The sequence below is a fragment of the Dipodomys merriami genome, unplaced genomic scaffold, assembly GCF_024711535.1.
Source record: "Dipodomys merriami isolate MVZ:Mamm:240054 unplaced genomic scaffold, mDipMer1.0.p SCAF_39, whole genome shotgun sequence".
Classification (NCBI taxonomy): Eukaryota; Metazoa; Chordata; class Mammalia; order Rodentia; family Heteromyidae; genus Dipodomys; species Dipodomys merriami.
The window spans coordinates 2,830,833-2,855,031 of NW_027205492.1; the positions used below are offsets into that span (position 1 = coordinate 2,830,833).

At 42.4% G+C, this 24,199-nt stretch overlaps 1 protein-coding gene across 14 annotated transcripts in view; it reads right to left on the reverse strand.

Annotated features, from left to right (window-relative positions):
- Ptprt (protein tyrosine phosphatase receptor type T) overlaps positions 1-24,199 on the reverse strand; it is a 992,204-nt gene that overhangs the window by 609,885 nt on the left and 358,120 nt on the right. For all 14 annotated transcript variants that reach the window (XM_069989779.1, XM_069989783.1, XM_069989780.1 and 11 more), the window contains exon 5: positions 8,121-8,295. In XM_069989779.1, coding sequence (XP_069845880.1) covers positions 8,121-8,295 — 175 coding nt within the window. The remainder of the gene's footprint in view (positions 1-8,120; positions 8,296-24,199) is intronic.

Here is a 24,199-nt window from a genome sequence, read left to right on the forward strand (position 1 = left end):
AAAGGCCTCTCTGAGAAGCTGAAGACAGAGCATAGATCAGAGGACACAAAGCAAGTGAGCTACATAATTACCTGGAAGAAAAGCACGTCAGTCACAGAGAAAAAATAATGCAAAGGCCCTAAAGTCAACCCTAGCTTAGTGTGTTCCAAAGAATAGAAGATAAAACATTATGGCTAGCGAAGAGGGTGAGAAGACAAGTACAAGTCTGGGGGTCAGGGATCAGAGAGATAGATGGAAGCCACACTGGAAGGCCGTGGTGAGAAGTTTAGATTAAGTGTGACAAGAAACATTAGAAGATCTGTGCAGGGAAATGCTGTTATCCCTCTTGTTTTCAACTTCTCATGCAGATTGCTGGATAGGGAATAGACCTCAGTGGGGAAGAGTGGAGGGAGGAGAAAGGGAGATAAGACTAGTCTCCAGCTGAAAAAAAAACTAGGGTAGGGATTGGTAATCATCACATGATGGCCTTTGGCTCAAATTTAGCCCTCTGCCTGTCTCTGTAAATAAAGTTGTTGTTTGTTTGGGCACTCAGCCATGTTCATTTATTTGAATATTTCCTGGAGCTCCTTCTGCTAAAACAGCAGACCTCAATAGTTAGCCCAGAAACCTCAGGACACTTAACTATTGTTTTCTGGCAGAAAATCTCTGCCTGATTTAGGGAGTGGACAAACAGGTGGTAGGAAGTGATAGATTCTATAAAGACTTAGGAGATGGAATTTACACAGAGGTCAGGATTTTGTTCCCCAAGCTTGATTTTAGGCCCCTCTGAGAAAGAAGCAGAGCTTTCCCCTTTTGCCTCTGAGGGGAATCCACTTCTAAAGGAGCATTCTCAGTGCACCAGCAATTCCAGACACAAAGCTGAGTGTCTGCTGGCGCTATCTCTTCTCCCAGCATGCACCAGTCCTCTCCTGGTATTCTCAAGATATGCTGTTGGCTCTGCCTCTCCTCCCAGCATGCATCTGTCCTCCTGTTGTTCTCAATGAAGCTGTGGCTGCTGTCTCCACCTCTTTTCCCAGAATACACCTGTCTTTTCCTGGTACTCTCAATGAAGGTATGGCTGCTGGCTTTGCTGTTACTCCAAAAATGTGCTTCACCTTTCCTAGTGTTCTCAGTAACAAAGCAGTAGTGCAACCTTGATCACCTAACGAAGTCACAGATACATGGGTTTTCTGGAACAGAATTTCTGTATGCTACTCCCATTTCTCAGCTTCATCATTTCAGTGTATGTAGGGCAACTTCTGACTGCCATAGGCAAATCTCAGTGGCCACAGACTTTCTCCAAAGACCAGGAAAAAACAGATTTATGTCATGTGCAATAGTATAGTAATGCTAGGAAATTAACACCCGCAGGAGAAGCATGCTGCCAATAGCTAGTCAGAGTTGAGTATGAATACCCCAACTTCCTGACACCCTGAGTCCGATACTGAACCCCGGACTTTGCTAGCAGGACTGGGCTCCAGATGCCCATCTTGGCCACTTGTTTGAAAATACCTTCCCTAGTGCATGATTCTTCTTCCCTGTCTCACCTTGCATTCAAGTCCAGCCTCTCACCTACTTTAGGGGCCCAGCCCCTTTTACTCCTCTACCACACACTCCCTGGGCCTTTGACCACACCCAGATTCCTGATTGACTTTCCACTGCACACAAGCAGCACTGGGGGAAGGGACCAAAAGGGGCATGCATGTAGAGATCTTATGAGTGTCAGCATTCTGCTCAGGAACCATGAATGGGAGTCCCTCAAAGCCCTTTACTCCTCCCAAATAAAACTCCAGTACAAAGAGTACACAGTCCTCCTATCTAGCCCCAAATATGACCACCACTTACATCTCAAAACGGATCCAGGCTGTGCCAGATTGTAACACTGTGAGGCCACAGGATCTAGCTCAAATAGGAATGTTTACAGCAACCCTCCCAGACGTTTCCAGATTGCATTCCTCAGCTCAGATCCAACAGGAGGACCTACCACAGCAGGTTTTTCAAAACATGTGGCCTAGAAAGAAGAGACAGGCAAGCCGAACTCTACTTCTTAGCTGTGTGACCTGGAGAAAGCTCTATAGCTTCTCTGAGTCTCTGTACCTTCTTTCCTAAAAAGGGATATTAATAATACTTAGGACAGAGATTACAGTTAAGATTTGCAAGCTAGTCTAGCAGGTGCTGGACATAAATTCCATGGCTATGTACAATAGATTTGTTTGTGACATTGCCAGACATGAGCTTCTAGCACCTATACCTGATTAGGCTCAATAAACCTTCATTAAACAAATGAAAATAGAAGTTAGTCAATTGTTCCAGCCATCCTAGTATTCAACCTCTGATTGAATACTAGCAACTCAAGTTGCTACAGAAACACACAAGCAGGAAAGCAAAAGAGGCCGTGTCAGGACAGGAGTCTACTGTGCAGCATGCTCCTGCAGAATAGGACAGCCTACTACTTCCAACCCATGATGAAGATACTCCATGTGCTGGATCCCATCGTTGGGATCCACAGAAACAAGACATTTACAAAGGAAGGAAAAGAAACAAGACCACACGAGGGAAATAAAGCATTTTACTAATGACCTCAAGCAATGGACTGGATTTGACAACCAAAATCCTTCTTTAGGAAAGGGAAGACCTTCCCAAGATCTAAATTTAAATATCCCCAGGGCATGATAGTCCTCCTTTAAGCCAGAGAAGGGGAAAACTGAACAATGTCTTTGGACAATCTTCCCTAATAATAATGGTAAGAGTAATTTTACTAGTAGTTACAGATAGAATTTTGTAGGTATTTGCCTTATTCTAGGATTGGCCTATCTGTTGGATTGAGTATGTGTGTATATACATTTATACATACATTCATATGTGTGTGTGTGTGTGTGTGCATATGTATATGACATTATATTTTCTCTGTATCACAAGGACTCAATTAGATATCTCCATCCCATTGTTCAGATGAGGAATGTACGCTAGAGTTACTCAGTCCATGATTGACACTGAAGCTCAAGTTTCAACCCACATTTCCTACTCTTGAACCCACTTAAGGTATCGTAAATCAGACTCGCAGGAGAAGTTAAGTCAGAACACCTAGGGAGGCCCACCAGCATTATGTATTTTTGAGACACTAGCCCCATATTGATAGGGATTCTGGGCACTGGGGAAGTTGTTAAATAAAACTGGAGAACCAGTTTAAAAATCACCACCCACAGACTGATGAATTAGAATCATTTCATCGGATGCAGCTGAATAGCTTTGGTCGAAGGCATGCTCGTCGTGGAGTGGAGCTAAAACACTTTGAAATACAAGATACTCAGAAGACCAGAGAGAGAGAGAGAGAGAGAGTGTGTGAGAGAGAGAGAGAAAATAAGTGCGCTCGGGAGCACTGGCCTGGAACAGGTAGGTTGAGGGGCTGGGTTGTCAAGTGAGAAAAACCTCAATTACAGAGTAATCTAACATATACCCAGTACATTATCGCAACTCAATAAACAGCTCTTCGGAATTAAGTAATTCCAATTTGCTTTCATTGCAGTCTGTGTGTCACCTGGAGAATTTGATATTACCTACACTCGAATTAGGCTGCCTGTTCCACAGCCCTGCTCTTCATCGTGCCAGGATGGCCAGGAGCCAGCCAGCCATGAGCTAGCTGACCTGTGTGAGGAGAAGCAGAGTCCCAACCTGGCTCAGCCACAAGCACCATCTGTAAAAACCCTCACAGGGACCACCAGCACCCAGCACCCTCAGACACTGAGTCCTATAAGCTCTCAGCCACAGCCAGAATTCTAAGTATGCCAGGTGGAAAGGATGGGCCCATGTGGCCAGATGGATGACAACGAGACAGCCAGGTACTGAGCTTTCCTCACTGCTCAGTGGAGGAAGGACCCAGGTGGGGCTATGTCTAGGCCCCCATGCCCCATTTTTATGTTTCCCCCTCTCCCTTTCCTTACACATCACCCTGTGAGGAGAAAGAACCAGCTACTCAAGCTGTTGTTCTATCCACAGAGTTCTTCTATCCCTCCTGGAGTTCCTTACCTGGATGGGTCATTTACTTTATTTAAATATTTTTTGGCAGGTCTACTAAGGTGTGATTCTTAGGACTCGGGCATCCGTTATCCCATGACAGCCTTTGAGAGAGGAATCTTACATCCTCATTTCCAGATATGCCAGCTGTGGCCCTGAGAAGTTTATGTCACATTCAAGGTCACAGAGCTGGGACAAGATGAGGCTAGGATTCAAGCCTGGGCGTCTCAGCCCCAGAGTCCTGTCCTGATAGGAACCCAAGGGAGGATAGCCCTAAAAGGATCATGTTCTTTCTGTGCCATGCCAGGGACAGCCAGAGGCTCCTGGCCACTCAGCCCATGCTGGCTGATGAGGAGATCTACCATTGCTCAGGAGGAGGAGACGCAGGGCCCTGCCTCAGCCCCTAAGACAATGCTTGACCCCTGAGAATCTTTTTGCATTGTTTTTCAATTTTCCTCCTTTCCTTAAAAAAGGGTAAATGAATAACTTCTTAGTTAGAAATGTGAATACATCAGTATTGGCGTGCTTATGCATCCTGACTCAGCCAAGGCAGAGGGCTCTTGGGGAAGAGTGGAAGGAGGGAAAGTGAGTCATCGCTCAGAAGACAGTTTCCCCAGAGGCTCTTGTTCACTGCCTCCAAATGCTTGCTGGGTTCACACTCCTGGGTAACAAGTTGCCTCTGGGTGCCTCTGCCTTTCATTCTCTTGTTTAGCTTGGATGCTCATGCTCTTTTCTGTAAGTGTGTGTGTGTGTGTGTGTGTGTGTGTGTGTGTGTGTGTGTGTGTGTGTGTGTGAGAGAGAGAGAGAGAGAGAGAGAGAGAGAGAGAGAGTGCACGTACGCACACACGCACAAACACAAGCTTGAGTGTGTAAGCTCTGCTTGTTTGCCTGCCATCTATATCTCTTTGGCACTGTTTGTAAAATTGTGATGCCAGGTTACCAACAGAACCAACAATCTCTAGGCCCTCCAGGTGTGGCCTAAACAGTGTGAGCCAGACCCAAGTCAGAAGTCTTTCCTAAGACTGCCCTGGGCTTGTCAGTCCGGCTGTGTGTGTTCTCTACCACAAAAGAAGCTGAAACAAAACCAATGTGCAGAGATGCAATTAAGATAAAATGAGATAGCATATGTGAAAGACTTGCCACAACATTCAAGGGATCAAGTTCGAGGCTTATCACCAACCGAATATTAAAATGAGATGGATATAGGCCTTAATAAAAGTGAAATTTCTATGCCAAAGATATGGATGAATGTCATCAAGGTGTAATAATGAAGCAAGATTACAGAGAGTTCCAACCTATTATCTTCAGTGAAGGAGCTGGGTACCACCCAGAACATGCCTTAAACTGGCAGAAGCTGCAGATGAGGAGGTTTAGTACAGTGGTGGCTTCTGGGTCTCACAGATACTCCTGCCCAGTGCATCTGGGCCAGTGTGAACTCTGACTTAGCCTGCACAGCCAATAAAGGATGGAGTGCCATTTCAGCGGTCACCTCTTCAAATCAAGGCAGTGGTACTTCAGTATATTCTGGGCTCCTGCACACTTTGGGTCTGAGTCTTCCCTCCCCCTACCTGTGATCAAATGATCCGCCTTTTGCAGGAAGATCATAAATTTGGTGCCAGTTTGGGCTACATAATCAAATCTTGTCTCAAAATAAAATGAGTTTCCTTATTTGCAACAAAGGTAAATTTGTGTCAATCTTAGACTTCTTGTAGCAGTTACATGAAGATTTAAAAGCATCAGAGATACAGCTGTTTCCAATATTTAAAACATGTACTGTTTAAAAAATGATAAATTTTAATTTACAAGGGAGGGAGGGAAGAAAAATATAGAGGACACATGGAAAGGGTAAGCCACACATATTCTTGTCTCATTTGTCTATGCATGAAGACATCAGAGTGCTGCATTAATTCCCATGCTCATTCACCTTATTCTTCTATCAGTTACTCACTTTGCCCCAGCCCCAGGCTAGGTGTTTATAAGACCATGGAGAACTCAAGAAAACCAGGACATTCATTTCTATAGCTCCCAGTCCAGAATGGAAAGAGAGCCATGAGAGAAGTACATTCAGTTTTCCAGGGGACGGCTCAGGAAATGACATAGTCACAAAAAGGACCGCAAAGGCCACGATGCCACACAAATCAATCTTATGACTCCCAGAAAGCACAGATAATGAGCCTGAGCCGATGAAAGTGATGGCTTTTTTATAGATTAACGGCACCTCATGTAAATGAATTTAAAGATGACTTTTTGTGTGTATAAAAGTTGTTTGGTTCACAATTGCCCAATGGGTTGATCTTTGGCTTAAGTGCTCATGACATTATAGTGATTAAATGAATGCCTGCTGAGGCCAGTAATTCACTCACTCATCCATCATTCCACCACGTTTTAAGTTATGTTTTAGGAAATGACTGACTGCACAAGTCAAAATAGTCAGCCACTGGCCAGTTTGCATGGCTCAGAATACACAGAACCCATGCCAAGGCTGTGCACTGAGTGGCGGTACTTAGAACCAAGCAGACAATTCTCCCTCTGTCGTGGGAGCAATAGCCTAAAAAGACAGACTAAAGCTACCCAAAATAAATAAAGGAAAGTTGTTAACATAGTTTGATAGGCGCTACATAGACTAGAGGACAAGGGGTGAGACAGAATGTGACCAAGAGAGGATACAGGGGAGCTCTCTGGAAGAAGCTATTATTAAAAATAAGTCTGCAGTGATGGTACATCCTCAACCATGCACATCTCCATCTAGAGTCAAACAGCCTGAGAGCAATTCCCCATGCAGGTGGCAGTAAAGCCACCGACGGATCACATGGTTGCCAACAAAGAGAGAGCAAGCCTTCACCCCAACCCACACTTTGCAAAACCAACACCAAAGCCTTCAGTGGGTTGATCGATGTTTCCCCCCTCTTCAAATACACCAAAACCGCTTCCACAGCTGGTGTAATGTAAGCAGCTTCATTATTTCATTCACTACATTACGTTATATTGAAATTTTAATCGGTGAACATAACACAGGCAAAATGAGTACATTCATACACTGCTGTTGCCAGCATAAATTGTCAAATTCTTTTTTTTTGTAAAAGCAATATTGCAACACAAAGAAAAATCTATCAAGATGTTCTTATGCTTTGACCCTCCCAACTCTACCTCTGGAGAATTTGTCCTAAGGAAAAGAATCCACTCACTGGAATAAAAATGTTCTCTTTACAAATGCAAGAGGTATTAATTATTATGTATTCAAATGAACAAAAAACAAACACACAAACACCTGGATTACCTAAGTAACTGAAAATAAGGGGACTTTTTAGGAACAGGAAAACTCAGCCTGGTATAGCAGCACACGTCTGTAACCTTAGCATTCAAGAAGCTGAGACAGGAGGACTGCAGTTCAAAAGCAGAGTCTCTAGAGAGTGCAACACTATCTGAAAGAAACAAACAACAAAAAAGCCCAGGAAACTGCTTTGGATGAAATAATATATACCCATTAAGGATGATAACACAACTGAGTGAAAGCATTAAACACAAGTAGGATACTCCGCTCCTGGGAAAAGTCAGCCACGGAAGCAATGTGTATGCTTTCATGGAAAGCATACAAACTATAACTCAAGGTGAACAAGAGGTAGAAAACTGCCAATAACTAAATCAAGGCAAACGAGGGCCAAGATCATTTATTTCAAAAAAATCCACCCCCCTCACATATTGTCATTGTAGAGAATTTTCAATTAAAAAATCCCTTAGAAGCCATTGTAGGCGAACACAGCTGTAGCACACTGCCAAGGACACTTGTTTTCTATGGATTTTGTGTTGTGTGTGTTTTCCTGACTTTAAATACAAACTAAGACCAAATTTAGCGATGTCTTCTGTGCTGCCCGTCACCCAGGCTTTCCTGCAAGTGTCATACATGTTAGCTTCTGCCTTGAGTAGTATTGCAACGTTGCGTGATATCACAAGTTTCCTATTTTGGGGTAGTGGGAGGGAGCAACAGGAAACCACATCACATGCAATTGAATGGGGTAGGGGTAACAGCAAGAAGAAGGTGTTCTTACACTTCCGGGTGTAAGGATGCGGTTGAAAAGGTCCTCTAACCCAGCCAACTAGAGGTGGCCCTGTGGACTGGTGGCACTCACCTTTCACGATCAGCTCCGCGTAGTTGGACACACCAGACCCCCCATCCGAGCGGATCACACAGCGATATTTGCTGACACTGCGCTGGGCAGTGTCTGCCACACTGACTGTGGCTGAGAAGCGTCTATGGTTGACCACACGAGTGACCATGAGAGCCGTGTCTCTGCCATTCCATTGCTGCAGGACAAAGGAAGAGAAGAAGAGAAGAGATCATAGCATTCCTGGCTTCCAGGCAACCTCTAACAGGCGTGCTGGCCCTACTCCCATGTTCCCGGGACCCAGGACTTCCTGTGAATAATGGAGAGTTTTCACTATGGTTTCCGCTAGTGATCTGACTCAAGAAAAAAAGTTGGCTATTGAGTGGAGGCAAGAAGAGGGATGCCTGGTGAGAAGAAAACAAGGCAAAAAGTCCCTTCTAATCACCTTGTATGGTGTGTGTGTGTGTACACATGCACACTGGTACTGGGGTTTGGACTGAGGACCTGGGCATATCTCTTAGCTCTTTCATTCAAGGCTGGCATGAATCAATTGAGCTCCACTTTCATCTTTTTTGTGATTAACTCGAGGTAAGACTCTCATAGACCTTCCTGCCAAGGCAATCTTCGAACCTCGATCCTCTGATCTCAGCCTCCTGAGTAGCTAGGATCACAGGTGTGAGCCATGGGTATCTTTGGCTTCTTGCTTAGTCTCATTTGAGGCTGTCCTTTATCCTTCAGCCCTCTCCTTCTTGTTTCCCTTCATTTTTTAAGCAGAAACCATAGTATTGCTTTAAAAATGTGTTTAGGTAAATTAATGAAAACTCAGCCCATGTAGAGAGGTGAAAGATGGCGTGACTTACACAGCTGGTGCCTTGGTATCTGAGCCATACACCCAGCCCCACCTGCACAGGAGGCTTCTCAGCCTCTTCTGTCCTGGCCATGTGCTGCTTCCTGGGTCCCTGGGAATATCTCCTCTCTCTTAAAACCTTGAGGCATAGTGTAAGCTTCCTACACCTCATTGTTCTATTCATTTTCAAAGCCAACTTGGTAGACATTCATAGACAATCTTAGAATCAAGGTGAATACACAAGGTGTTTTGTGTTTAGCATTCTGAGTCTGATATTCTGCCTTAGACTCAGACACGCTCCAGGTGCAAATTATGACAACTGGAAAGATGCAGTCCACAGATATTGTTTGAATAAACGTTTACTAAGCACCTAACATGTGCCAGACTCTAGACTGAGTATTTTCATGTAATTCTCACTAGCTTATTTGAGGTGTGCATTGCCGCTGCTCTTCTCAGAATTCAAATGTCAAAGAGGTTAAATAAACAGTAGAGCAAATAAGTCTCTCATCCGGGCTTTCCAACTTGAAGTGAAACATGCTTTCTCAAGACTTTATTCCCTCTCTACCTGCTTTGACTTACATTTTGTTCTATTCAAGTGAAATTGAGTGGTTTTAATTGTCTGTTGGATTGAGGGAAACCTTGTGTCATATGACTGCCACATCCTCAGTCTTCCAGGATGCTTCCTCCACAATGTAAATGGTCTCACCACTTGGCTGACTCTGTTAGCCTACATCCCCTTGCAGCCCATCTCTCATCTGTGACATATCAAAACAGGGACACAGAAGCAAATAAAGACACCTGTTCAGCTATGCAGGAGCAAAGGAAATAGCACCTACATCACTCAGTAACAATGAAGGGTGAAGGCAGGAAACTGACCAAAGCCCTCATCTAAAGGCAGCTAAACAGCAAGCTGGCTCCAGACTAGATGGAAGCTCAGAGGGATCATTTTCCTTCTTCTGACTTCCTCTCAGTCTCTATGCTGCCTGTCTCAAATGTACATCATCTTTACGCATCACAATAATAAAGTCAATGGTATCTTTAAAAAGCTTTGAGAGTCCAGGAGGCAACCAGAGCCCCGTCCTAGCCAGAAACTGCTCAACATGACCAGGAAAAAAGACAGAGCAAGGGGAAGGGGAGTCAATAGGGTTGAAACTATTCACTGCTTGGCCCATGGCTTTAGTAAACTAAGTAAGAGATTAAACAACTCAGTATGCGAAGGTGCCAGACACTGTGGGCAACTTCCTTTTTCATTACAGAGTACTGACAAGTAGAGGAGATGGTGGTGAAGAGATTTGGAGAAGAGATGTAGATGGATGGATGGATAGATGGATGGATGGATGGATGGATGGATGGATGGATGGGCCTGGAAAGTAACAGTCACCAAAAGGAGCCTATTTTCCCTTTTCTGAACAAGGCTCCACAGGGCCACCATGGTGGTTATAGTAAGAAAGTGGTGGGGTTCAGAGAAGTGAAGTCACCTGTCCAAAGTTGCTCATCACGGGAGCTACAGAGCTAGGATGTGAATGCAGAGGTCTCAGCTTCAATGGCTGCCATTTTTTTTTAATCCATGTGTGTCACTGGGACGGAGGCCAACTATGGCCCCACCCCAGTTCCCTTGCCTTTCTCACATGTGCGACAAGGGGGTGACACCAGGTTCCATGTGTCTCCTACCAGTTCTTCGGCTGAGGAAAAATGACTACAACCAAAAAATAAGAGAAGAAAAAGGAAAAGGAGGGGGTGCAGATAGGAATGTTCGGTAAGGGGTAAAGAGAATTAAGCAAAAGTGAACATGACCTGAGCAGCTCAGAACTCTGAGAGATTAAAAAGGAGGGAGGGGAGAAGAGGGGAAACGGAGAAGAGGGGGAGGATGAACAAGAGAGGAGAGAAGAGAAGGGAGGGGAAGGAAAGGGGAGGAGAAGAAAGAGGAAGGGAAAAAAAGCAAGAAGACAGTTAAGGAGAGGAGAGGGGAGAAAAGGAGAAGGAAGAAAGGGGAGGGGAGAGGTTGGGGGGAAAGGAGAGAGGAGGGGGGGAGACCAGCCATCCATTTACTAAGATATATAAAAATTCAAATAATCGAGGCTCATAAAGATACTGACTCTTAAGGATAAAGAAACTTGAAAATCTAGACAGACAAAAAATAATACACAAAAAATTAAACCTCTCTGACATAAAACTTCTCATCTGTAGCTGTTTCCCAGTCAAAGATGGCTTCCCCAGAAGATAACTGGTCTACAATCGAGTTGCAAAGAGGCATAAATGAGGTCGGTAAAATGCTTACTACATGGAGATATATTGTGGTATTAGCAGAGCTCTTGAAATCAGCCATAAAATTAGGAGAAAACAGAAAACATGACAGACAGAATTACACCTCCTTCCCTTCCCACTCTCAGGCTGCCCACATTCTCATCCCTAGAACCAGGCAAAGGACACTGTGAAGATGTCATTCAGGTAAGGATCTTACAAAAGGAGGTGGTTTTATATTATTCACCCTAGCTCAAGGTAATCATAAGGGTGTGTGTGTGTGTGTGTGTGTGTGTGTGTGTGTGTGTGTGTGTGTGTGTGTGTGTGTGTGTGTGTGTGTGTGTGTGTGTGTGTGTGTGTGTGTGTGTGTGTGTGTGTGTGTGTGTGTGTGTGTGTGTGTGTAAAGAAGACAGGAGAATGATAGTCCACAAGAACCAGGGAAGGCAGGCAGCCTTCACGTAGTAGTTAGCAAAGGCTACGAAACCATTTCTTCCAGGACCTTCTGAGAGGAAAGCACACAGCCTACCAATAATTCGATGCTAGCTTTTGTTCTGACTTCTTCTATAATGGTAAAGAACTAAATCCGTTTTGTTTTAAGCTATGGTAGGTTTATGATTCCACATTAGCAATAAGAAACAAACACAAAGAGAAGAAAGCTGGTTAAGTGCAAAATATTCATGATGCCTATTTAGTTTAAATTTTGTTTTGGTGTTGACTCCAGGGTTATTTACTTATCTTCTGAACAATGTCAGAGACTAGCAGAGAGGATTAAGTACTCCCTCCCATAATGATTCACAGTTTTCTGTTTAGTTCCTGAACCAAGAGGCTTTCTCCCATTAAAGGATAGGAAATTGCAGGTTGTCTTATAAAAGCTCTTAAAAATAGGCCTTTAGATAATCATGCTTGTCATATTGGGAGCAGGCAACAGCAGGACAGGGACGAGCAGGAGAGCCCAGAGTCATGATAGAAATCATGACGTGATGGACTATGGCCAAGGAGAAATGTAGGTGATGTTCAGAGAGAAGAATCCAGATGGGAATAGCTTGTGAGGACGACTGGCTGACAAGGCAGGGAAGGGTAGGCAGGTACTAAGGGTTAAGGCAGCTGAATCTAGGAACCTAGAACAGAAATCAAGGGCTGACTAGAAAACAAAGTATAAGCTAGATGCTGGTGGCTCACACCTGGAATCCCAGCTGCTCAGGAGGCTGAGATCTGAGGATTGTGGTTTTGAAGCCAGCTTAGGCAGGAAAGTCTATGAGACTCTTACCTCCAATGAACTTGAGCTGTGGCTCAAGTGGTAGAGTGCTAGCCTTGAGAGAGAGAAAAAAAAAGCAAAGGTATAAGGGCAGTGTCCAGGTCTTGAGTTCAAGCCCTAAGATAAGAGGAGGTGGGTGAGGGGGGGAGACTATGTAGGGAAGGGCTTGGGAAGAGCCAAAGAGAACCAGGCTATGATGACTACAATCCCAAGCCTGGGAGGGATGCTGTCCCCACCATTATCTGCCCATGCTGGCTTGTTGGCAATTTTCTTCTGGTTCTTATAGTGTATTTTTCAGATAGAAATCTAACCTTCCCCTGAAATGCAGGGCATACTCCTTTAGGTGGTAAGATTTCCAAAACTGGATGCCTGTCGTTCTAATCATCTTCTAGCCCTTCTGATTTGGTGACCGAAAGGAATACATTTCCCATACGGGGCGTGCTTCCAGAAAGCCAGCCCGGAGGCAATGATCTATCAATCACTTTCAGGATTGGATGAGGAAAGAGGCTAAACAAGGATGCAGTCAAAATCAGAGTCCAGAGTACTCACCCTCGTCAACTCTCTGAGCTGCTGTTTGGCCACCCAGGGAGTCACCCCATGGTCATTACCTTACCAGGGACTCACCCCATGGTCATTTCCTTACCAGGGCCCCTCACTAAGCCTGCTGCTCGTGAGACAGCAGGAAGACAGCACTTCCTATGTGACTGGGGTGGTTCCCTAGGGAAGGAAGCTATGAGCTTTGGATAGCCACAGCACAGTTATTTCAATCTGGTTGGACAGGCTTAGCAAGGGGTCTATCCAGAATAATCACAGTATCTAAACTACCTGGCATTTCCTTGGCTTTGCCTTCTCCTACTGTGAATCATACATGGTGTCTCCTGAAACCCCCAGTCAACGCTGCTTTGAAATCTGATAGTATTTTATGTCTGAATCTTCTTTCTTTCTTTTATTGTTCATGGAGCTGGGAAGTGACCTTCATAGAACACTGGTCACAGAGGAAAGCTCAAGTGCTCTGCACCAAGATAATGCTTCCCACAAATGGCCAGTATTAGAGTTCATGTATAAAGAATTTGCAGAGTAGAGCTGGAGAAATCTTTTCTTCAATTTAAATCTAGCTATACAATTGTTTTTTTTTTTTACTTTTTTTTTTTTTTTTTGGTCAGTCATGGGGCTCAGAGCCTGGGTGCTATCCCTAAGATCATTTTGCTGATTTTCTGGTGGTTAATTGGAGAAAAGAGTCTCACAGGGACTTTTCTGCCTGGGCTGGCTTTAAACTGTGATCTTCACATCTCAGCTTCCTGAGTAGCTAGGATTACATGTGTGAGCCACCAGTAGACTGCAACTTTTTACATTTTTGAGGGCTGCTTTACCTCCGTGCGGTGCTTTCTGGCTTCCAGGATCAAGGTGACCCAATGCTCTTCAAATCCCCTGGAAAGCTTTCCTCAGAGGGTGCTGTCCCTGGACCATGGCAGCACTGGGGAACTTGTTAGAAGTGTAAATTTTTAAGAGAATGCGAGCTGTTGTTTGTCCTTGCTGTTGGTAGTCTGCATTTTCTCTTCTCTCTCTATTCTATTATTAATCACACTGGAAATGTACTCATTATTTTACAAAACAGAAAATGAGAGACTATGGAGTGGAGAAGGTATAATTTCTGCCCAGAGGAATTTATAGGCTGGGTAAAGATCCCAACAAAACAGCAAAATAAAAAAAAAGAGTAAAATATAAACATAGCATACGTTGTGGAGGAAAAGGATGGGTGTGGAAAGAGCAATGCTCTTCCAACAGCCTAAAGCAATGGTTCTCAAAGTGTGGTCTCCAGTCAGCCTTTCCATCCACTGTGAGCCAATGGAAATTCAAAATGTGAACTCTCTCGCCCCTCCCTAGACCCTGTCAATCAGGAACTCTGGGGAAGGGGCCAGTGAATGTTCTTGAAGGTGAAATTCCCACAATTCATTTGTAGTGAATATTCTGTTCTCTTCTGGTCTTCCCTTAGCAAGGGCATGACATTTGGAAACTTGCTAGAATCTTGCCCATTGATCCTCTCCAAAGCACATTTGTAGCTCTTTTTTTTTTATTTTTGCAACCTCTGAAGAACAGCTTTTGATTATTCTTTATTAAAAGTTAAAAGAAATAGAAGTAGACATAAGTCATTTTTGATGGGCTGTGCTGAAACCCTTCAAATAGGGCAGACAGAGGACTCACTCATTCTGGGATGAGTCAGGGCTCAGAGCTCCTGCTGAGACTCAAGCAGGGCCTGGCATAAGGCCCACAGGGAGCCATTAATTCTGAGCTAGGAGGATGAGCAGGTGGGAAAATGATCTGTTCACACCTTCTTCCTCAGTGACCATGTCCCTGGTCCATGTCCGCTCCATTCCAACACCACTTCCTCCATCCACAGCAGCTCATGCACAAGTAATCCTCTCTGCTTGTCCTACTCTGCCTCTCTCCTGCTGGGAGGAGATAGTTAGCTCACTAGCACAGCAAGGCCTTGAAGCAGATGGACTAGAAGTGAAGAGAACATTCCTTACAAATGAATTGTGGAAATTTCATCTAAATGTTTTCTGACCAGGAGACACTTGGAATAAACAGAACAAATTTACAGCTCAAAGGGGTGGGCCTGAGTATGTATGTGTATGTATGTCTGATTTTTATTTGGCCTTCTCTGTCTCTCTCTCTCTGTCTCTGTCTCTCTCTGTTTCTATCTCTCTCCCGCTCTCATCCCCATCCCCCTCACAATACAGCCTCCAGGATGAGTAGATAAAAAACCCTGAAGAACATAAACAGAGGATGGGCTTAGAGGAGGCACAGAGAGGAAAAGCACAAGATAATAGAAGAATGTATAGAGAATTTCCTACGTCTGATTTTGGCTACAGCTGTTTGTAATCTGGCATTACTTGCAGGTGAAAAAGAGTAGAGAAGACAGAGCACATGGTAATAACAATGATGACAAAACGCTTCAAAAACACTCAAAATAACGCTAAATTTAGTGGAAGCTTTATCATTTATAAACTGGATCTCAAAAAACATTAAGAATATTAAATTATAGTTATCTGATGGAATTCCTCAGCTATGATATGGACCTACTGTGTAAAAACATCTACCTAGCTCCATCCTCTCCTCCTCTCCTTCTCTCCTCCTCTCCATGAGAGACAGAGAAGCAGGGCTGCTTGCCATGTGGTAAATCAAACATCCTTTGTCTTGGACCCAGGACCCGTTAGCCTGCCATAATGTAAAACTTCACCCCCTTCATAGTTGTTGGTACATGGTGTCAGGAACTCAAGAGTGCAGAGGGATTTCTGGAAGGGATTAGTCAATATCAACTGCTGAAAGAAAAACCAAATACAGACAGATCCTCACTTATTATAATTTGATTTAGAATTTTTCAGCTTTCCCATGGCACCAAAGTGATTAGGTACTCAGAAGAAACTATACCTCAAATTATGGGTTTTAATTTATTTATTTTCCCCCAATACTGGGGCTTGAATATAGAGCCTGGGTGCTGTCTCTGAGCTTTTTTTTTTTTTCTCTCTCTCAAAGCTAGCATTCTACCAACGCAGCCACAGCTCCACTTCTGGCTTTTTGTTGGTTCACTGGAGATAAGAGTCTCACGGACCTTCCTCTCCATGCTGGTTTAGAATTATAATCCTCATATCTCAGCCTCCTGAGTAGCTAAGGTTACAGTCATGAGACACCAGTGTCCAGGCAATACCTGTGATTTGATCTTTGCTTGGAGTATCAATATGTGACATAATTCTCCCTGAAGGTGGGACAGTGAAGCTACTAGCAGGCCTGAGAAACAATGGAAACTCTACAATATATCGTTTGGCTAAGCTATGTTGATAAGTAGGTCAGGTGTAGTAAATGCACTTTGATTTGCAATATTTCCAGTACAGGATGCTTCTGTCGGGGGATGTAACTCTGTTGTCAAGGAGCACCTGCATAAGAACAGATAAGCACAAGTTGGCTTTAACAAAGAAAAGTGCTGATGATATTACAAGAGCCATTTTGGCAAGATTTGGGAGTGGAAGAAAACTACATAGCAAATATTGACCTCAAATTTGCAATATGTGACCAAGAAGGAGACAATAAAAGTCAAAAGGCACAGGAATCCTTCTGAAAGGAACATATTGGTGCAATACCTATGTGCATCTGATCACATAAAATATTATTTATCAAAGTAAACTCTAGAAAATGGAAACAAGGTTTTTTTTTCCTTTGTAGTATCTGCTTTCTTTTCTTTTTGTCTTGTTTGTTTATTTATCTGTCTTTAGGAGGGTAAAGGAGAAATGGAGGGACAAAGGGTGAATCAATGCAGTAGTGATACTCACTAGACACTATATTTAAAATGAACTATACAACTTGTGGGTAGGGGTGGGAGGGAAAACCTGGGAGAGCACAAAGAGAAAAGTACTCATTAACTGACTTATGTAACTGTAATACCTCTGTATATCACCCTTATAATAATAATAATAATAATAATAATACAAATTTTAAAAAAGAAAAAAGGAAACTAGAGGGATTAACTTATATATATTTCAAGGGCATTTAAAATATTATTATTATATTAACATTAATTAAAATATTAATCTTAATAATAATATTACAACATTGCTATTATATTATATTAAGACACTCAAATATATTTAAGTCTTTAGGTAGTGCTGGCAAATGAGAGGTATTTATATAGACTGCAAGGCTGAAGGGGTGGCCCAACACAGCAAGCATGAACTCAGGACTTCATAAAAAGTCTCAGATCCACATTTAAATCTTGCCTCCTCATTACAGCTGGATGAAAGTCTGGTCATGAGAAGTAAATTCTTTCTGTGTTGATGGTATGATAGATGTCAGTTGTTCTCCATTCTTTCCTTACTTTATCATCTTGGCTGAGTTAGGATGTGGCGACTACACAGAAACCCCACACCAAAAGGAACAGAGGTTCAGGGCAGAAAAGGAGGAAGAGAAGCGGTTCCACACAGCCCTGCGGGAGCAAGGAAACAGGTTCACTGGAAAAATCACCAAAGCCAAGAGTGACTTTCCTCCTGATCTCATCCGCCAGGTGCAGCTGATGTGGGGCCCGAGGGCTTTGAGGGCCGGGACCTTTTCCTGCCAGACCCCAGTCAGCTCCCATAACAATGCCTGCGATTTGTCTCAACGCATACACAGTCCCTGCTGAGATTTATGCAGAGCATTTGGACACATGTCCCCGTTTCTGAGACTCTGCAAATATTATGAGTTGTACAGACCCCCTAGTGGAGCGAATGCTTTGAAGAGAGGCCCCGAGGGCAGCTACATGATGGGACTAACAGGGTCAGCTCCTGCCCCTGAGGACTTGAAAGATGACAGAACCACATCAGCCATGGATGCTCTAAGACAGGAGAATACCTGAGCAGGATGTGACGAAGCTGACAGGGGTGTGGCGGAATGTGACCTGTGTTCTCATTTGTGGGGGAGTGGGGAGGGTCTGAACCAACCCTCCCCCACCAAAGCCACCCCACCCAACCCTGTCAACCAACTCTCCAGCATCTGAATCTAGAGGAAAAAAAAGTGATAATTTTTCTCTTCTTAGCTCTCAGTATTTTGTTGGAAAACATGTAAAAGAAGAAAGAAGAAAATAAAATTCATTATTTTGATACTTCCATGATAGTATATGCGTGTACATAGGGATGTATATACAGCATTACATATGTATGTGTCATGAGTACTATTATATCTGAATATATATGTTTTTCATAAAACTTAATATATGGTTTTATTGCTTGTTGTATTCACTTAATTACATACTGTGAAAATGTCACTAAGTATATGTCTATAAACTGACATTTAATTACTTTACTCCAGCATTTACTTAATTAGTCTCTCTTGGTGGATCTTTGTAGTCTTATGTCTGTGGAACATCCTGGAAGGTACATTTTTTTTGTCCTGATTTCTGGTCATTTCCTTAGGTAAACAACAATAAATAAAATTACTCTTTGGAAGCATACGTAGATTTAAAGCTTAGATATTCATGGCTTACCTTCCAGAAAGGATGTACCCATTTAAATAAATATTTCCTAAAGCTGAGCTGATGATTCTATCAGTGCAGTCCTACCTCATGCACAAACTATAAATTCTTTCCTGTTTTCTAAAATGGCTTCTCAAAGCCAGAGACGATCTATTGGCTGAATGTTGTTGTAAGCATGGAAACCGATGGGTTTGAGTTCTTCAGGCCTATGTATGGTGTAAGGAGTAAGAAAGTTATAAATGATGCCTTTCAACCATGGACTGTGGCATGATAGAGTCCCTTTGCCTCAAGGAGTAACCATGCCTGGACAGGACTAACACATTCATTTATTGACTTCACTGGTCTTTTATCATCCATCAGACTGAAGCTCTACTATTATTCTAGGCTCAGGTACCTCTATTTCCATGTAAGTTCTGATCGTTGCTTCTTTTGAAGAACTTGTATTACAAATACATGAAATCCAGCAGGGTCCTCCAAATAGCATGTAAGGTTATCAGAAGGGTGGAAATTAGGGGTGTGGGTTGGCCCTTCTTTTCAAGCTAACTACTTAAAAAATAGTGGACTACAGAATTCTGTTCTATAGAAAGAGAGAAAGGCAACCTCTATTAGTACCACATGGGTGTCAGGATGTATCACAAACACAGCCATTGACGGCTTTAGAATCATTGCAGGAAAGGGGGATCCACACATACCAGTCCAGAACACAAGTCTTTTTCCATGACTTAAACTGGATGATAAAAAGTTTCCATCTTTGGTGTCTTAGTGAATTTTCTCCCCTTATCCCAGAAGCTCCAGGAAGTAAAGGCACTGTTGATGGCTGGACCACCACAGGTCTTGTATGGAGACTCTTTTAGTTCTGATGTATTTGTTTCACTTGCTTTAGAAATTCTCAGGCTAAGTGGGCTAAAGACTTAAAGAGAAATTTCTCTGTAAAGGAAATAAGAATGGCCAATAGCCACATGAAGAAATGCTCAACCTCTCTAGCCATAAAAGAAATGCAAATCAAAACAACATTGACATACCACCTCACCCTAGCTAGAATGGCTATAATCAAGAACTCTAATAACAACAGATGCTAGAGGGGATGTGGGCAAAAGGGAACCCTACTGCATTGTTGGTGGGAGTGTAAACTTGTTCAACCACTTTGGAAAGTAGTATGGAGGTTCCTCAAAAGACTACACATAGAGCTCCCCTATTACTCAGCAATCCCACTTTTGGGCATTTACCCAAACGATCACAAACAAGGCTATACTAAAGCTATCAGCACAACTATGTTTATTGCAGCATTATTTACCATAGCTAAGATATAAAACCAACCCAGATACCCCTCAGTAGATGAATAGATCAAGAAAATGTGGTATACACACACACACACACACACACACACACACACACACACACACACACACACACACACACACACATACACACACACACACAAAATGGATTTCTATGCCTCCATCAGAAAGAATGGAATTGCCCCATTTGTTAGGAAATGGAAAGAGTTGGAAAAAATTATATTAAGTGAAGTAATCCAGTCCCAAAGAAACATAGGTCCCATGGTTTTCCTTTTTTGCAATTACTAGTACATGTGTAGGACTAGCAGAAAAGGCCAAAAGCTATGTAGATATGGCCATATAAGGTGATGTTAAGTGAAATGAACCCCAAGATAGGGACAAAAGTATCTTTTTTCTTTCTTGCTATTGTTTCTAATGTATTTATTATGTGCCATGTGATTTTTTTTGTTTCTTTGTATATTCCTCCCCCATGGTATAACCCCTGTTCTCACTATATTTGATTTCGGTGCCCAGCATCTTGTATATACACTTCTCTAATTCTGGGAGGGGAAGGGAAAAAACAAAATGCTTAAATAAGGATGCAGTTTGACCCATTGTAACAATGAGATGTACAAAACACTTTGTTGAAAATGAACTTTACAACTTCGGCTGGGGAGGTGGGTAGTTGTGGAGGTGGGAGGGAAGGGATGGTAGGGGGAAGACAAAGGAGGAGGTAACAACACTCGATAGGAAATGTACTCACTACCTTGCTATGTAACTGCAACTGTGACCCTGCTGTACAGCATTTTTACAATAAAAAACATACAAAATGAAAAAGAAAAAAAGAAATTCTCAGGCTAAGTCACTCTAGCCTTGTGGCACAGAAAAGAACTCTGGCAAGTCTACCAAAGCTTCAGCCGAAGTAATGTCTCATAGAGATCGGCATGAATTTTTCCTATCTTACATTGGCGCTTCAGCCATTTCCTCTTGGCAGGTATCTTAATTGGTGCCTTCTATTTTTGTCAAACACCGTTAAGTCATGATCATGTGGTTCATGTCATCAGTAACTTGACTGGGCAATAGGGTACCCAGATTAAGCATTGTCTCTGATGATGGTTCTAGATAACATTAACATTTGATTCCGTGGACTTTGTAACATTTTAGGTTCCCCTCTCCAATGTGGGCGGGTAGCCAGCATCACCTAACCTTTCTAAGGTCTAGATAGAAGAGAAAGGTAGAGGGAGGAGGAATTTGCCCTGTGCTTCCTGCTTGCCTGCCTCAACTGGCCCATGGACCTTCTCCTGTCCTCAGACTGTGATTTATACCATCAGCCATATTAGATCTTGGGTCTTTGGACTTGGACTGAATTATATCACCAGTATCCTTGGGTCTTTATCTTGAAGATGGAAAGTGGTAGGTTCTCTGTCTCTATAATCATGTGAGCCAACTTTCCTAAATAAATCTCTGTTCATTTGTACATGCATATGTGTGTGTGTGTGTGTGTGTGTGTGTGTGTGTGTGTGTGTGTACCAACCAATAAACCAACTTCCAACTACACCATTGCACATAAGCCTGAACCTCATAGCCACACATGCATGCCAGAGTTTACTGTACAGATTCTCCTTCCCACTACTTCCTAAAATATGAATACAAGAGATAATATTTAGAAAGGCTTCACTGGAGGAATCTTTATCAGATCTGTTCACTCACCAGGTAAGTTTAAGATATCCTAGAATGGGTACAAATTAACAGAAAGCTGGGAGCCTCTGTCATATCTATCACCTACCATCCCTCCTCTCCTTCCCCTCCCCAGATTGCTTTTATACAGAGCTTTATTATATGAAACTGGTCCAGCCCATGGACCCACTTGCTTTCCCTCAAGGAGACCATGGAAGAGACGCTTATCATTACATCACACAAAGTTTGCTTTAGGTAGACTCCTGGAGACAATGCTTGTTTGGATTTCTGTATGAACAACAGATAGAATTTTCCTGAGCAATTGGGTCATGTTTATCTGGAACACATTGTGATCTATATATCTGACAGGTTTTCTTTATTCCATCAGTGGTTGTGGTGCTCTAGGCCCTGCTATGCCCTACCAGGCAAAGCAGCAAGTATGTAGAAAAGGAGTTTCACTGTGATTACCAATTCCTTTTGATTCTTTCATTTCTATCTTATGTTGCCTGGCTTTTAATTTAGGCTGTTTTACCATACTTTAGATCCCCATTGTAAACCCTGGGAAAAGGATTCTGTGAAATAAGATATAGCTTATATTTAAAAGGAGGTAAGTAAATAACATGGAAGAGCTCCACACCATGTATTTTTGTTGTTTTTTTAAAAAAACTTCAATTATGTTCTTTTGTAATATTCTCCTGATCACAGACCTCAGGTTTAGGGTAAGCAACTCAGAACTGTAGCAATAACAACATAAAATAATTGGAAAATTCAAATAAAGTTGCTGAAAATATTGTGATTGTCCTACTTCATTTCCCTCATGACCCAGGGGAGGTAATGTCCTTGGCATGACAAGACATCCTGGGAACAAGATTCACTTCGGTGCTAATTATAATGAAAAGAGTAAACAGCACTACTTAATACTGAGTGACTTAGAAAGAGAGGCCAAAACTGCAATTGTTTCCCTTCTGCCGAGCTCCAAGTTAGCTAGGCAGAACTATTAGTCCCTGGAGGGACTTTTTCTGCCCAGGGAGTTTCCAACTGTCAAGATTTAAGAAGAGAATTGACATGTGAACTCCCATCAAAGTATATCAGAGCAATCTGGTCAACAGAGCACATGAAAACATGTTCAACATCCTTAATCCTCAGGGAAGTGAAATTTAAAACTACAATGAGGTACCTCAGCACCTCTAGGCAAATTAAGGCTCAATCAAAGAGGGTGTGGGTAAGAATAGAGGAATAAATGGAACTTCCACGGCCAGCTAGAGGGAATGAAAAATGGTACCACTATTTTTTGAAATCAGCTCATCATTCTTTAAAAAAGTAAATATACATCTACTGAATAACACATCCATTCGAGAGCTGGAAGAACATGTGCCCACAATGTTCACAGCCAGGAGCCAGACACAACCCAACAGGTGTTTATCAATAGGTGAGTGGATAAAACAAAATGTGGCATTTCCATAGAACTCAATATTATGTAGTACCTAAGTTAAATAACAAAAGGATTGATATACACTACATACAATAACCTCGAAATAATTGCATTGAATAAAATATGTACTTCATAATTTCTCTTATATAAAAGTCTAGAGTATATAAATTGGTGGACAGCAAACCAGAAGTTACCTGGTACATACTGGGGTGGAAAGAGCAGAAAGGAGTGATTACAAATGAAATATGATGAGTATGATCAACAATTTGATTGTAGAAATAGTTTCACATACCAATATATACCATACTTGTCAAGTTGTATACCTCAAATATTGCATCTTAATTACACTTCCATAAGCCTGTTTAAAAACAGTTTAAGTTAAATAAAAGTTGGGTATGGTAGTATAAACCCATAATCCATTGGAGAAGCTCAAGCAGGAGACTTGTGAATTTTAGGCCAGCCTGAGCTACATAGTGAGACTTTGTCTCAAAAGAGAGAGAGAGAGAAAAGAATAAATGAATTAAACACATAAAAAAACATGAAAGGGAAATGGACACTGGTGGTTCATGTCTACAATTCTAGATACTCAGAAGGCTGAAATCGAAAAATCACAGTTTGAAGCCAGGTATGTGCTAGCACCACCACACTATGTTCTACCCCTATGCCCACCCCTGCCTCAAACTTTCTTGACTTGCTGAAAAATAGCACCAATAAGCAGGAATGACAGAACAACTTATCCAAGCTGAAAACACTTCTCGGACATGCTATTCTGAGTCCATTTAACGAGAGAAAATAAAGATTACTCATTCTAGCAACCTCTTCCAGGAACGAAGTGACTGATTTTTACCTAGAAATACAAGAACCTTTTAGTCAAGATTTTATGATGTCATCTACCCCGAATCTTAGGCCTGGTAATCTTGATTTAAAACACAGGAGTTAGGGAAAGCTATAGTCACAAATTTTAGACCTGGAACTCTTATTGGATATCCATTTCTCCATCTATAAAGTAGTTACACCAATGTCAACGTAACAGAATTGTAGTTAAGATTTAATAAAACCATGGCTTGGAGAACAACCTTCCAAGGAGCAGAGGTGCTTTAGAAGTGTCCCTTCCTGAGCCAGGCATCAGTGGCTCACATCTGTAATCCTAAGTACTCAGGAGACTGAGATATGAGGATTAAAGTCCAAAGCCTGCCCAAGCAGACAAATTGGAGAGACTCTTATCTCCAATTAACCAGTAAAAGGCAGAAGTGGAAGTGTGACTCAAGTGGTAGAACACCAGCCTTGAGCAAAAAAAGCTGGATATATGAGTAAGAGTCTCTGAGTTCAAGCCCCAGTACTGGAGATCATATTCACCCCCACCATGCATGCTT